The sequence below is a fragment of the Prionailurus bengalensis genome, chromosome C1 (genome assembly GCF_016509475.1).
Source record: "Prionailurus bengalensis isolate Pbe53 chromosome C1, Fcat_Pben_1.1_paternal_pri, whole genome shotgun sequence".
Lineage (NCBI taxonomy): Eukaryota > Metazoa > Chordata > Mammalia > Carnivora > Felidae > Prionailurus > Prionailurus bengalensis.
Window position 1 is genome coordinate 221,687,305 of NC_057345.1, and position 13,509 is coordinate 221,700,813.

At 67.7% G+C, this 13,509-nt stretch overlaps 1 protein-coding gene across 1 annotated transcript in view; it reads left to right on the forward strand.

Moving 5' to 3' along the window:
* Window positions 1-2,087: 2,087 nt before the first annotated feature.
* Window positions 2,088-13,509, forward strand: part of GPC1 (glypican 1) — a 29,217-nt gene continuing 17,795 nt past the window's right edge. The window contains exon 1 of the mRNA XM_043578367.1: window positions 2,088-2,515. Coding sequence (XP_043434302.1) covers window positions 2,350-2,515 — 166 coding nt within the window. The 5' untranslated portion in view covers window positions 2,088-2,349. The remainder of the gene's footprint in view (window positions 2,516-13,509) is intronic.

Here is a 13,509-nt window from a genome sequence, read left to right on the forward strand (position 1 = left end):
CTTGGCCATGTGCCGACCCCAAGGAGGGGCCCTCATCACAGCTCTTCTTGCCCCTGCGGGATGCTGGGGTGATTCGTTGACCTTGCAGGTGGTGGGACTGACCTTGCAGGTGGTGGGAAGGATTTCCCTATGGGATGGAGGAGCCAGGGCAGGGCGGCCCTGGAGACCTGAGCTGTGCGCGCGGTGCGCGGACATTCCGGCCACACTGTTGTCTGAAGGCCCGGAAATGCACTGGACACTGACCCCACCCTGAGGAATTTCCCAGCGGTCGGATTAAGAGGTGGCAACAGCGATCACCATAACAACAAGACAGAGAGAGAGCCTCGGCGAGTTTAGGCCCGGGTCCAGGCTCTTGCCTGACCTGGAGGCCAGAGGTGAGCTCCTACAGTGCCCAGTGCCCGGGCCGGTGTTCCTAACCCTATCGGGGGCTGCCTGCCAAGCCGGGCGGGCATGTGGTGTGGAGGGGGAGGGGTCCGGGCAGCTGTGCCAGGGGGAGACAAGAAGGAACAGGCCCGTGTGTCTGTGTGTGCCGTGCGGGGGTCCGTGAGTCACCGACATGATGAGGCAGCAGGTGCGTGGGGAGGGCAGGAGGTCTGCACCCTCGGGTTGGGTCCCCGAAGCCTCCCTCTGGTACGATGACTCAGTGTCTCCGGGTGAAGGGAGCAGCCTTCTCTGGGAGGCAGGGCAGGAGACCCCAGGCCCCTTCTGGGGCTGCAGAGCCAACTGCTCCCGAGAGTCCCAAGGGAGGGAGGGCCCCCCACCCCCGCTCACAGCCCACACGGCTGACACCCTGCACACGCGGGCTTCCGTTCCCTGCAGTGACGGGAGGCCACAGCCCTGAGGCTCTTGTTGCCACGTGGCAGTTACCTCGGGGCCTCTGCCAAGGTCGCCGTCCTCCCACTTCGGCCAGTTAGGTAGGTGGGTTCATGGCCTGGGGGCCGGGGGCCTTGGTGGTCTTTGAGGCCTTTGCCCCAGGGCAGCGGGGAGAGTGGAGGCCAGGGGAGGGGCGCAGCAGCTGGGTCGGAAAGGAAGCGGAAGGCCTCCAGATACCAGCGCCCTCAGCTTCCTACCTCCCCTAACACTGACCCTCATCCCCACTCCCCTCTGCAGCTAGGGGCACTGCCGGCCCACCCGCTCTGACCACCTCGCGTGCTGCCCCACCGGCCTCTCCCATCAAGCTCTCTGGCCTGCACGGCCCTGCTCACCCCCCAGCTACCCGACCTGTCGTTGGCCCCGAACTCATCCCTGCTCCGAGGTTACCCGCCACCGCCCAGTGACCCCAGCCTACAGAGACGTTCTGCTTGGGTCACATTGGATTCTCCAGGACCCACGCGGAGGAGACCAAAACCCGGCTGAGCATGTCCAATAACTAAGTCGTTGGCTGCCTCTCTACAGGGCTGGGAAAGGGTGGGGTCGGGCGTCCCAGCTAGTTTCCGGCGTACAGCCCCCCGCCCCGCCCCTCCCCACCAAACTCTCAGGTGCGAGCCGGAGCCGTGGGACAGGCCACTGAGGTGGACGTGGGGGGCGAGGGGCCGGGACGGCGGTGCAGGCCAGGAGGGGGACGGCGCGCAGAGGGGAAGGCGGCGCTGCGGGAGCGGACACGCGGGCGCGCCGCCAGGGTGCAGGGAGGCAGGGCGGGAGCGAGGGAGGCGAAGGTGGGAGGGATGCCGATTTCGGCTGGGGGGCGGGGAAGCCCCTGATAGGCGCACGGGAGGCGTGACGTCACGTCCGGCGGGGGAAGCCCTGCCTCAGCACCCCCGCCCCCGCCCCCACAGGTGGTGCCGCCGCGGCCGCCGCCGCCCCGGGCGCTGGGCGTGGGGGACCCGCCCTCGGGGACCCCGACGCGGCCCCGGCGCTCCCCGGTAGCCCCGCCCTCCCCCCCCCTCCCCCCGCGAGCGCCCCGCAGCGCGGCGCGAGCCGGCGGCCCCAGGCCTCGGGGAGCCGGAGGAGCGCCCGGTGCGCCCCGCGCCGCGCCGCTCCCCGCCCCTGCTCGCCCCGCCCGCCCCGCGCGCCCCGCCCCTGCTCGCCCCGCCCCGCCCCGCCCCGCCCCCGCCCCGGCAGCCGAGGGGCCGGGCCGCCGGCAGGGGAGGCGCCGAGCCGGGACTGCGCGCTCGCCCGCCGCGCTCTGTGCCGCCCGACCGAGCGGCCGGACCTCGCGCCCCGCGCGCCCCGCGCCGCCGGCTTTTGTTGTCGCCGCCTTCTCGGCCGCCGCTGCCTGCGGACCGCGAGCCGCACGCGCCGGGACCTTGGCTCTGCCCTTCGCGGGTGGGGGCTGCGCGGCCCAGGCCGGGATCCGAGAGAGGCGCGGGCGGGCGGCCGGGCGGGCGGCCGGGGCGCCCCGGCCCCGCCATGGAGCTGCGGGCCCGAGGCTGGTGGCTGCTTTGCGCGGCCGCCGCGCTGGCCGCCTGCGCCCGCGGGGACCCTGCCAGCAAGAGCCGGAGCTGCAGCGAAGTCCGCCAGATCTACGGGGCCAAGGGCTTCAGCCTCAGCGACGTGCCCCAGGCGGAGATCTCGGGTAAGTGAGGGCGCGGCACCCGGGGCCCCGGACCCCGGCGCGCCCGGGTCCCTACTGCGCGCTCCTGCTCTCCCCTGCGTGCCCTGAGCCCGGAGCCGGCCGCCTGCGCCCCCGCCCGTCTGCACCCCCTCGGGCCCTCGCCCCCGAGTGCCGCCCGGGTCTCGTGCGCTCCTCTCGGCCGCCCCCCAGCCGCGAGCACGCACGCCGGCCCCTTCCCCGCGGAGCTGTGCTCGTGGGGCTGTGGCCCGGGCCGTCCCCGGCGGGGAGTCCTGCAGGGCCAGAGCTAGGGCTGGGCGTCTTCGGCCATCGGCTCGGCCCAGCGCGGTGGCGGGGCGGGGGGTCCGAGCCCGGGGGCGCGCAGGGCTGACTGCGGGGCCGGCTGTCGGGGCGCAGCTGACGGCCGCCGCCGGCAAGGGACTCCCATTTGTCTGGTCGGGCCTCTCCGGGAGGCGCCGCGGGTCGGGCCTGGGGATTCCTTTGGGGTCCCCAGCAGCGGCAGCCTGGGTGGGTTCAATTACAAGTCCCCCATTCTTGGCGGGAGTGGGCCCCCGCGAGGTAGGGAGTCAGCCGTGCGCCTGGGGTGGGGGCGAGGCGCTGACCTCTGCCACCTGGAGCCCGAAGCAAGGGCTCCTGCCTGGCGAACTTGGACTCGTGGCTCGCCGGCCTGGCACTCGGGGCCGCCTCTGGCGGGGAGTCGAGCTGCAGGTGGTCGGCGCTTTGGATCCCGCCCAGGGGCCGTTTCTTTTCTTTGTAAGAGCATCGACCCTCCCAGGCATCCTCAGCCCTGCAGCTGCCTGCAGTCCTGCCCACCCCCTCCCTGCCGGCCTCTGAGGAGCTTTGGAGGGTGGGGGGTGGAGTACAATGTCCTAAGAACCACCCAGACCCCCAGGCTCTTCACACTGCAACTGTGTGGGGAACCACACTAGGTCTGTGCAGGGCGCCTGGGACGCGGTGGGCAAGCTCAGAGCGGACTAGTTTCTTTTAGGGAAGGGATTTCTCCCAAACTAGGCGGAGAGCTGTTTGTAAGGGTTCTGCTCAGACGGTGACATGGGGGACAGGGAATGACCACAAATACAGAAATTCTGAGTGACAGAGGAGCGTATCCGTGTGCAGTCCATGGCCCTGCCTTGCTGGGGACTGGGAGGGAGGCAGCCGGGTTCTGGCCCCCTGGGCCCCGGGACGGTCAGACACACACAGGGCTGCCTTGAGAGACCCTTGGACGTACCTGCCCACCCGGCCACCAAGGCTCTGGAGAGGCCCCCTCTCAATACCCCAGAGCGGGCCTTCTGGCATCTCCCTCGGCTGAGAGTTCCTGTCTGTGTCAGGCCTGCCTCTCCGGCGGGCCGGGTTGGCCGGGCTCCCTGGCTACACAGGGCCCTCTGCAGTTGGGCTCACCCTCTGCTCCACCACTGCCCCTCCTCCCACACAAACAGGAGAACTTTGGCCTGGGTGTCCCCAGCCTTCCCTCTGGATCCCACCCCAGACGCCCCCACTCAGCCCCCCGATGTCGGCTGGAAGCCTGTGCCTGTGCCTCTTCTCCGTGTACCCACTCCCACTCGGCCACTGTGTCCTTAGGGGCCATCCTAAACTTGCTCAAACCCACAGGCCTCTGTCTTGGTGAGGCCAAGAGGCCAGGAGGCCGAGTTTGGGCAGTTGCCAAGGGGTGGGAGAGAATGGGGCAAACTGGGGAAGCTGGGGAAGGGCGGAGGCTGGGCTGGGGCCCAGCTCCTGTTCCCCTCGGGTTGGGGGAGGCAGTCGATCAGGGGCCCCGGACGATCAAAGTGCATTGCAGTCTCTGTGTGTGATGGGTGGAGACGGGGTGCTGGCTGTCCGGCTGGGGGACAGTGGCTACCCAGCAGCTGTCCCAGCGTCGTGCTGGCCAGGGCTTGGGTGCCGCCCTCCTCCGGGCCTGGAATGCCAGGGGCCGCGCTCTCTGCCGGCGCCCCCTCTGCGGGCGCCCCTCAGCTCCTCCGTCCTAGCGCGAGGGCTTCTTCAGAGGGGCCACCTCCCTTCAGCCTGTGGCTGAAGCCCCCATGAGCGCTGGGACGTCGGAGGGCCCTGCAGGGCCCAGGCGCCCAGACGGTGCCAGCGCCACGTGGAGCAGAGGATACAGGGTGACCTCCCAGGGCAGCGGCGGGCCCGTCCCCTCCTGTTGCCGCGGGGCCTGGCCTCCGTGGACCAGGCGCCCCCTGGCGGCCTCACACGGCACGCGCCTCTGGGGAAACCCTGTCTGCTCTCCTGCAGGCCTGGCGGCCAGACTTCTCTAGCGTGGGGACCTGGGGTCCCCGCCTGTGGAGAGCCTCCCCCCCCCCCCCCTCAGCCGGCCCTGACTGGGTGGAGTGGTTGGAAAGCAGGGAGGTGTTTACGGCCTCTGCCCAAGGGACCTTAGAAATGACGGTGAGCTCGTGAGAGTGGGGAGCGTCAGGCCACATGAGGTTCCGGTTCGTGACTTCGTGTGATTCTTTTGGATGGCCGTGCCCGGCAGTTGGTGATGACTGTTGTCATTTTACAGGTGAGGAAGCGGGCCTGGGGAGGCAGCAGCCGGGTAAGGCCGTGGGGGCCACAAAGCCCAGGGAACCCTCCCGAAGGCCAGAAGGCCAGAGAAAGTGAGGGATCCCTCTGCCGGGAGCCAGTGCCGGGACGTGCAGTGCCCCGTGCTGAATCACACATGCCCGCTGGAGCCCGCAGGCTTTCTGCCTCTGCCTGTGAGGTCGCTCCTGGCCCCCAGCTGTCTTCCCAGCACCTGCCTGGCTTCCTGGCACTCCAGTGACATGCCTTGTACTGCTCTGACCCTTTGCTGGGGTGCTGGGGACAGGGGCCACTCCTGTCACATCCGTGTTGTAGCCACAGAAGCTGGCCCCGTTCCCGGCACCAAGTAGGTCCTCGGTCCTCATTGCTGGGGACGCACCTGTGTCCTGCTCCGTGCCAGGCCATGGAGGGTGGGCAGGGAGAGACGAAGGGCCTGGGCAGAGGAGGAGGGGTCTAGAGGTCCAGCGCTGGGGGTTGGAGGTCAGAGGGGGCCGTCAGTGCGGTGAGAACCGGTTGATGTCCCCTCTGGCCTGGGGTTGAGCCTACCTGCCGGCAAGGGGGGGGCCAGCGTACCCTGGAGCTCACACCAAGGACCACCCCCCGGGCCCATCGGCAGAAACCGTTGCTTCCGTGTGCCAGCTCTGACCCCCGACGCCTGTTGGGTGGTGAGAGACTCTGGGGGAGGGTCCTCAGAAGCCCGCATCCCAGAAAGGGCTGTCCTGGCTGGACCCAGTATCTGTCCGTCACCTGTGGCCTATAGGGCTCTCACAGGCCACAGGGCACACGGCCTGGCCCCAGACCACGGGGTTCTGTGTACCCTGCCCTGTTCAGAAGGCCAAAACACCCCGTGTGCCTGGCCCGGGTCCCCAAGTGGTCCTCAGCCCCTGGTTGTGCTGCGGCTCCGTCCCTCTGCCATTTGAGGACCTAGGGTTTCATCATCCCCAGCCTGAGACGACGGGGGGGAGGCGTGTGACGGGGAGGCCCGAGGGAGCCAGGACTCAACCGGGCCACCTGCATGATGCAACGGCCTGAGCCCCCTGCTGGACACGCTGAGGTGTTCCTGCGAGAGGAGCAACATCCTCCCTGGGCCTTACTTCAAATGTCAGTCCTGCTGCGCAAGCCTCCCGCGCCACGCGGCCCCTGGTTTTCACACACAACACTGGGAATGGTCACGACTGCCCCTGAAGGTGCCCGGGAAGGGATGTGCTGGCACCGTGACCGTGTGGCCGGCCCCGGCCCACGTTCTCCCCCTGCCCCTGCCCTGGGGTCTTTGCAGGCCCACGCAGACCCCTCGGGCAGTAGCGCCTTGAGAGCCCTTAACGTGACCCCGACTCGGTGCACATCTTTTCACGTTACTGTCTGTTTGATGCCTCGGGTGAGGAAGGGTTTTTGTAGACCTGCTTCACAGATGAGTAAACCGAGGCCCAGGGGAGCCACGTAACTTTGCCCAGCACGCGTAGCCCACGTGCAGCTCAAGCCGTGGACCCCAAAGCCTATGGCATTCGCTGCTGCCCAGTCCTGGGCTCCGAGTTTTCTGGAAGGCTTGGAGCCATCGCGGCCTGGAGGCCTGAGATAGGAACCCGAGGCCCAGGCCCTGGTGGTCCCCCCCCCCCCCACCTCCGCCGCCTTCTCCTGTGGGCTCTCCTGCGCCTGGCTTCCTTTCTAGGCCGGCTTAGAACATCTCTTAATTGGAACTCTTCCCGAGCCTTTGACCTGGCCTCCCTCCCTCCGTTGGGACAGGGCCGTGTATACACTGGCCTTCCTCATAGCTGGGCCTTGCCCTCTGCCTGCCCGCCCCCCCCCCCCATACCTATCTGGTGGCGGCCAGCTCTTCCACAGGCCTTGAGGGCTGTTGCTCCTGCCCGAGGAGGGCTGTTCCCAGGCACCAGGGGCATGAATCAGATGAGCCCCGGGTGTACGCAGGATGGCCTGGCTGTGTGTTCCTGGCCATTGCAAGAAACCCCCGGCGTGTCCCCAGCACCGTGCTGGGCCAAGTCCCCCAGGACTCACGGACAAATGGTCCTCCAGGGGTGAGAGCCTAGGGGACGAGGCAGGTCGGCCTGGCTCTGTGCAGGCACTAATTAAGTCTGAGGTTGACAGACGGTGGCCCAGCCTCTTGGGAGAGGGACTGGGGACACATCGGCCAGGCAGCAGGCTGGGTTCGGAACCAGGAGGAGAGCCCAGTTGTGTGGGGGTGCCCATGCTCGTGTCAGGCCATCCACACCCACAGGCACGGGTGTCAGCCTGGCTGGCCCTGGACAGGAGAGGGCCTGCCCCGAGGCCGTTGGGAGTCGGGTCGGGCGTGGGACCGGCCTCTGCCGTGCCCAGGCCTGGACGTGCCCAGGCAGCAGGAGCACCTCCCTTGTAAGCCAGACTCTTCTTTCCAAGACCTGCTTAGTTCAGGGTGATTTCAGACCAAGGCTCAGGGCCCCTGTCAGGCGCCTGGAGGACACTGGGCCCCGCTGTCCAGTGCAGCCCCTGCCTATCCAGCGTCTCTGCTGGGGGCCATCCCCGATCACATCTGACCATTAGCAGAGCCCTGTGGGCCCAGGTCACTGCCCACACTGGGGAGAAGACGAGAAGACTCCAGAGCGTGAGGCCTCCAGCCGGAGGCCACCCACCCCGGAGCCCGACTCCTCACTGCTAGGGCGGCTGGCAGTCTTTCTTGCTGGCGTTTGTCTAGGAACAGGCCCGGGCAGGTGCCCCTCGCTGCTGGAAGTCTCCTGGGGGCGGGGGTGGCACGGATGGGGATGCTTCCTCCCGCCCCAGGCCTCTCCCCACCTTCCCAGGTCGGGGCACATGGCGGCCAGGTGTGAGGTGAGGGCAGGCGTGGCCTCCCTGCTGGGGGGCAGGACCCAGGCCAAGCCTCCTCGACTGGCTTCAGACACTGACTTCAGACGGGCTGTGGATGCCGGGGAGGCTCTGGGTGGGGGGAGTGCAGGGGGAGTGCACACCTGCTCTCCCAGCAGGAGCCCTAGAATCCTGGGTGGGTTTAGGAGCCGCTGGGGGGGGGGGGGGGGCGGGCAGGCCGGCCTCGTCCCGTGCCCTCCTCTGCCTGTGGCCTCAGCGTCCTCTCCCGCCAGCTCCTAGCCGGGTCGTCTTTTGGTACACACACCCCCTCCTGCCAGGTGGGTCCTCCCCGTGCCCGCCCCTGGCACACGGCTGGCACCGGCCTGGCCGGGCGTCCCCCAAGCACCCACGCTCTGGGGCTTGCCCTGCTTCCCAGGGTTCTCCCCAAGTCTGGGCGGGCCTCGGCAGTAAATACTCCAAGCACCTCCCGTGTGCCAGGCCTGGGCCGGGTGCCGGGGGCGTGTCAGACGCACCCGCTGGGCAGCTTATGCAACAGAAGGTTACCCTGTGGCAGTTCTAAGGCCGAAAGTTCGGGATCAAGGTGTGCGGGGCTGGCTCCCTTGGGATCTGGGGGGCAGGACCCGTTCCAGGCCCTGCCGGCTTCCGGCAGCCGCTGGGGGTCCTTGGCCTTTTGGGCCTGAATGTCTCTGGCTTCATGTGGGTTGTCCACATGGGCTCATCTGCCTCCAGGTTTCACCTTAAAAAAGTAAGGACACCTATCAGATTAGGGGCCACCCAACTCCCGTGTGACCTCACCTTCACAGACCCCCTTCTCCAGTAAGGGCACCTCTGACCTCCTGGGGCCAGGACTGCAGCGTATGAATCAGGTGGCCCAGCCCATCTGCTCCCTGAGATGCTTTCCGTCTGGCCGCGGTGGTCCCGAGCCCTGCTGTTTCGCGACCGTGGCTCCTCGGGACAGGGTCATGCCTCCGCGTGTCCGCCACAGGCTCAGGAGCCCGGCACAGATGCGTACCGAGGCCCTGGTGACAGTGTGGAGGGGTCAGGCCCCTTCCCACCCACAAGCTTCTCCGGGCACGGCCCTGGTGTGGGTGGGCTCAGAGGTCGAGGCCCTGACCCCCGCCGGGTCCTTGAGTAGTCTCCAGGCCCCGGTGAGCCTCAACTTCCCCATCCCTGTCAGGGTGGGAGGGTCAGGGGCCACTCCTTCAGCGTTCGGGGCCTGCTGACTGCTGACCCGCCAACACATCCGGCTTGTGTCACGTCCCAGAAGCGGGGCGGGCGGTGAGGCGGCCTTAAGTCCTTCGTGGGGTTGGGGGGCACCTGGCTGGGATGGTACTCAGTGACACCAGTGTTCTTTCGACAGGCTCAAGGTCCCCACCTGAGGGGAGGGGGCCCAGCATTCGGGGCAGGTGCTGGAATATGCCTGGGGGAGGGAGGGGGGCCCAGAGGCCAGGAGGGGGCACGTGGTTTGGAGACGGGGAGGCAGAAGGTGGCAGACGGGCCACCGTGTGGCAGCTGTCCCCTGGTACGGTGGCCCAGCTGAGGAAGCTTGCTGCTCACTTGTGCTAAGTGCTCCCTGGGTCCTGGAGGCTTGGCTGGGTGACAGGGCAGCCCCGAGGGGCTCCATCAATCCCGCTCCCTTGCCATCTGTCCTGACCTCAGCCCCCGGAGGCCCAGGGCCCCGCCCACCGCCCCTGCTGCGTCTCACAGGGGAGACTGGCCGGTCCGAGCTGGGGACTGGCCCTGTCGGGTGGTGCTGGGTGAGGGCCAGCAGAGCACAGCACGGGGGCCTGCGCCGTGAGCCCCAGGGCCCCGCAGTGGACGCGAGGACCAGAAGAGAGGAGGAGAGCTGGCCGGCAGGGGGGCCTGCGGGAACCCCGCTCTGGGCCTCTCCCCGCCCCCCACTAGCACCTGCTGGGGACCGAGGCCCTGCTTCCTTTAGCCCCTCGCCCCGGCTGCCTCCAGTCTCTGGCTTGGAGGTGCTTCCATGGGTGTCTGCAGGGTGGGTCCGGCCACGTAGCGTGTGGATGAGGAAGCCGGGTCCCAGAAAGGGGTCCCCCGTGCTCAGAGGCCTGTCCCTTGAGGGGTTTCTCCAAATTGCCTCATTGCCTCGGTGTCCGGTGTGGGTACTGGGTAACAGTGCCCACCCTGGGAGGGGGCACTAGGGGGACGTTGTGTGTCCCTGTCCCATAGGCGCTGGGCATGTGGTCCAGAGTGCAAGGGGGAGGTCGGCGGCAGGACGGAGAGCTGGGGCTCGAGGCCCCGGAGCACCCACAGGCACGAGGAGAGCGGGGCCCGGGAAGGGGCCAGGAAACTCTCAGGCCCATGTGAGGCCCAGTTGAGGCCCTCGTGACACTCGACTGCAGGAGCGCCTGGCCAGCCGCCCCCGGGAGGGCCTCCTGAGGTCAGAGCCGGTGCTCCTGACGGCAGCAGATGTCCGAGCCCCACCGCCCTGCCCCTTGTGATGAGGAAGGGCTGGCCAGGCCGGGGCGAGGGTCTCCACCTCTCATCCACTGTGTGCTCACCCTCTGCCAGTTTCTGGAACACAGAGGTGAAAAGCCACGGTCTCCGTCTCCCAGAAGATCAAGGTCTAGTGAGGAACTCCCTTGGGGCCTTCAGACCGTCCTGGACTCAGCGGGCCAGAGCCTGCCTACACTGACTGTCCAAGCCTCGTCTGCACCCCAGCTGGTCGGTCCTAGGACGGTGGCAGTGCCACCAACACCTGGAGGGTGGACAGCCAGGCCCTGGACAGGTGCACCTGTCCTCTCTGGGGCTCCCTCCCCATCGGCACTGGAATCAGGGGGTTGGTGGCCCGTGCATACCTTCAGACAGTATCCCCAACACCGAGGACCCACTTTCTGAGCCTGCGAGTCCCATCCAGGCCCATCCCTGTGTCTAACGGCATCCTGCGTGCCTGGTGCCACATCGAACCATGTGGGCCCCCGTGGTGAGCCACGGGTGACAGCTGAGTGTGTCCTTAGGCTCCGGGGCCCCCGACTGCCTGTCCCTGGCTCTGGGGGCCAAGGGAGTATATCCCACCCACCTGTGACCATCTCCAGGCCCTGGGGACAGAGATGATGCCACCCACTGCCTGGGTTGGCTCATGATCACTCACATCTCGTTGTCATGGAGTGTGGGACACAGTGGACCGACAGAGTTATTTTAAAAGGATGAGGCTCTTAATTCCGCTCCGCCGTCCTGACCTCCTCCCCCGGCGTGGCACGGGCTGCCCGCACCACGGAGAGTCCTGGCATCTTGGCATCCTGCCCTCAAGTGACCCAGGGACTGGCACGTCCCCATCACTGCACATTTGGGGGGTTGGGGGACAGGTCAGACACACACAGCTAAAGCCCCATCCCCAGGGTCCGGTGTGGTTCCCAAGTAGGAGCTGTGCGCTGGGGGCATTTTCGGTCAGGGCCAGGGACCCTGTGAAGTGCTGGGCACTCTTGAACAGCCAGGAGGTGGCTTCCAGAAATGCCGGTAGCGCCTCATGCGAAGCACCTTGAACCAAAGCTCTGGGCGGGGTGGGACCAGCGGCTGGGAGCACGGGGGAGGGGCCCCCTTCTGCGTTGGGGCCAGGATGGCCTCGCAGGGGTGGGTGGCGGAGTCGTCTCTGGAGGAGGGCGAACTGTGGCGGACCGACAGGTGTGAAGGCAGGGCGCGGGAGGCCGGGGTCCTCAGCTGGGGTGCATGGCGAGGCCCGGGGAAGGAATTCGGGCAATTGGCGAGCACGGCCGAGGAAGAAATCGCGTTTCTGTTTTTGCTAACCTCTAAGCGGACTTGAGCGTCTCCTGTTACTACGAACGAGGCAGCGGTGGCGTATCTGGGGCGTGGTTGCCGTGGACGCCGCCGGTGCACTCTGTCCCCTTTCGTTTGCAGTGGGTGGCCGGCAATCCCTCTCACACTCTCCACGACCTTGACGTCTGGGCTGGTTCTAGACCTGCCGTCAGCTCACGCAGAGCGCGCTCCTAGGAGAGCGGGTGAGGCACCACGTCGCGCGTTCGCTGTGTGGGTTTCTGAGGACCGTTGCGCCTCGCCTGGCGTCCTTCGTGGTCCTCCGCGTGATTCCTCGACTCGTCAGCGCCCCGGGAAGGGGTCAGCGGGCCTCAGCAGACGGTCCAGTGGGGCCAGTGCTCCGGCCAGTGTGTGCACCCAGGAGGGCCTGCAGGGGCTGGGGGTGGGGCCGGGCCGCGGAGCAGGGGTGTCTACGGGCACCCGGAGGTGACGGGGACATTCAGAGGTGACAGTCTCTCCGCATCACTCAGTGGGTGTTACCTGAGCTCCTCCCGCCTGCTGGGGCTGTTCTCACGCTGAAACGCAGCCACCAGCAGAGCCAGTGGCACGAGGACAGGACGAGCGTCGGTCGTGTCCTGTGAGCTGTGGCTCTGCTGGCCACGGTGACCACGTGTTATGTAGGAAGTCGGAAGTAAAGAGAGCTAACACGTGAATCCAGACATGCGCGTGTTGAGGTGACGTTTGCAGTCACACCGCCGCCCCCCCCCCCCCCCCCGCCAGGGCTGTAGAGCAAAGACCCTTCCCGACTGGGGTTCAAGTGCCAGCTCCACATTCACTCGCTGTGTGACCTTGGGCCAATTACTGAACCTCTCTGAGCCTCAGAGGGCTGTTCCATTAAATGGGGTGGTAGCAGTGCCTGCTGCATGGAGTGTCCGTGGTCATCAGTGGGCCCGCGTGCACAGCCAGAGTCCATGCCGCGGGGCCTGCTGGGGACACGGGCCCTCCGTCTCCAGGTCCTGCCTTCCGGAGGCGCCGTGGGGGAGGGCCCCTGGTGGGAGGCCGAGCAGCCACACGGCCGGGGGTCAGAGATCTAGGCTGGAGGGGAGGATTCTCCCCTTGGTCAGTCACCCACTTCTGCTTACCGGCCAGTGCTGGGTGTGGCCTCCATGCTCCCGCCCGCTGGCCCTGGTCTCTGGTAGTTGAGCACTGCGGGAAGAGCTGGTCCTGGAGGACAGCCCTCGGTGAGGGAGCACGGCCCCAGCCCTGCGGGAACAGCTGGTCCGGGAGGACAGCCCTGAAGAGGGAGCACACCCCCAGCGCTGCGGAAAGAGCTGGTCCTGGAGGACAGCCCTCGGTGAGGGAGCACGGCCCCAGCCCTGCGGGAAGAGCTGGTCCTGGAGGACAGCCCTCGGTGAGGGAGCACTCCCCCAGCGCTGCGGGAAGAGCTGGTCCTGGAGGACAGCCCTCGGTGAGGGAGCACTCCCCCAGCGCTGCGGGAAGAGATGGCTTAGACCTGTCCTCGAGGACAGCCCTCGATGAGGGAGCACTGCCCCAGCGCTGCGGGAAGAGCTGGTCCGGGAGGACAGCCCTGAAGAGGGAGCACTCCCCCAGCGCTGTGGGAAGAGCTGGTCCTGGAGGACAGCCCATGACGAGGGAGCACTCCCGCAGCGCTGCGGAAAGAGCTGGCTTAGACCTGTCCTGGAGGACAGCCCTCGGTGAGGGAGCACTACCCAAACACTGCAGGAAGAGCTGGTCCTGGAGGACAGCCCATGATGAGGGAGCACTCCCCTAGCACTGCGGGAAGAGCTGGCTTAGACCTGTCCTGGAGGACAGCCCTCAGTGAGGGAGCACTCCCCCAGCCCTGCGGGAAGAGCTGGTCCTGGAGGACAGCCCTCAGTGAGGGAGCACTCCCCCAGCGCTGC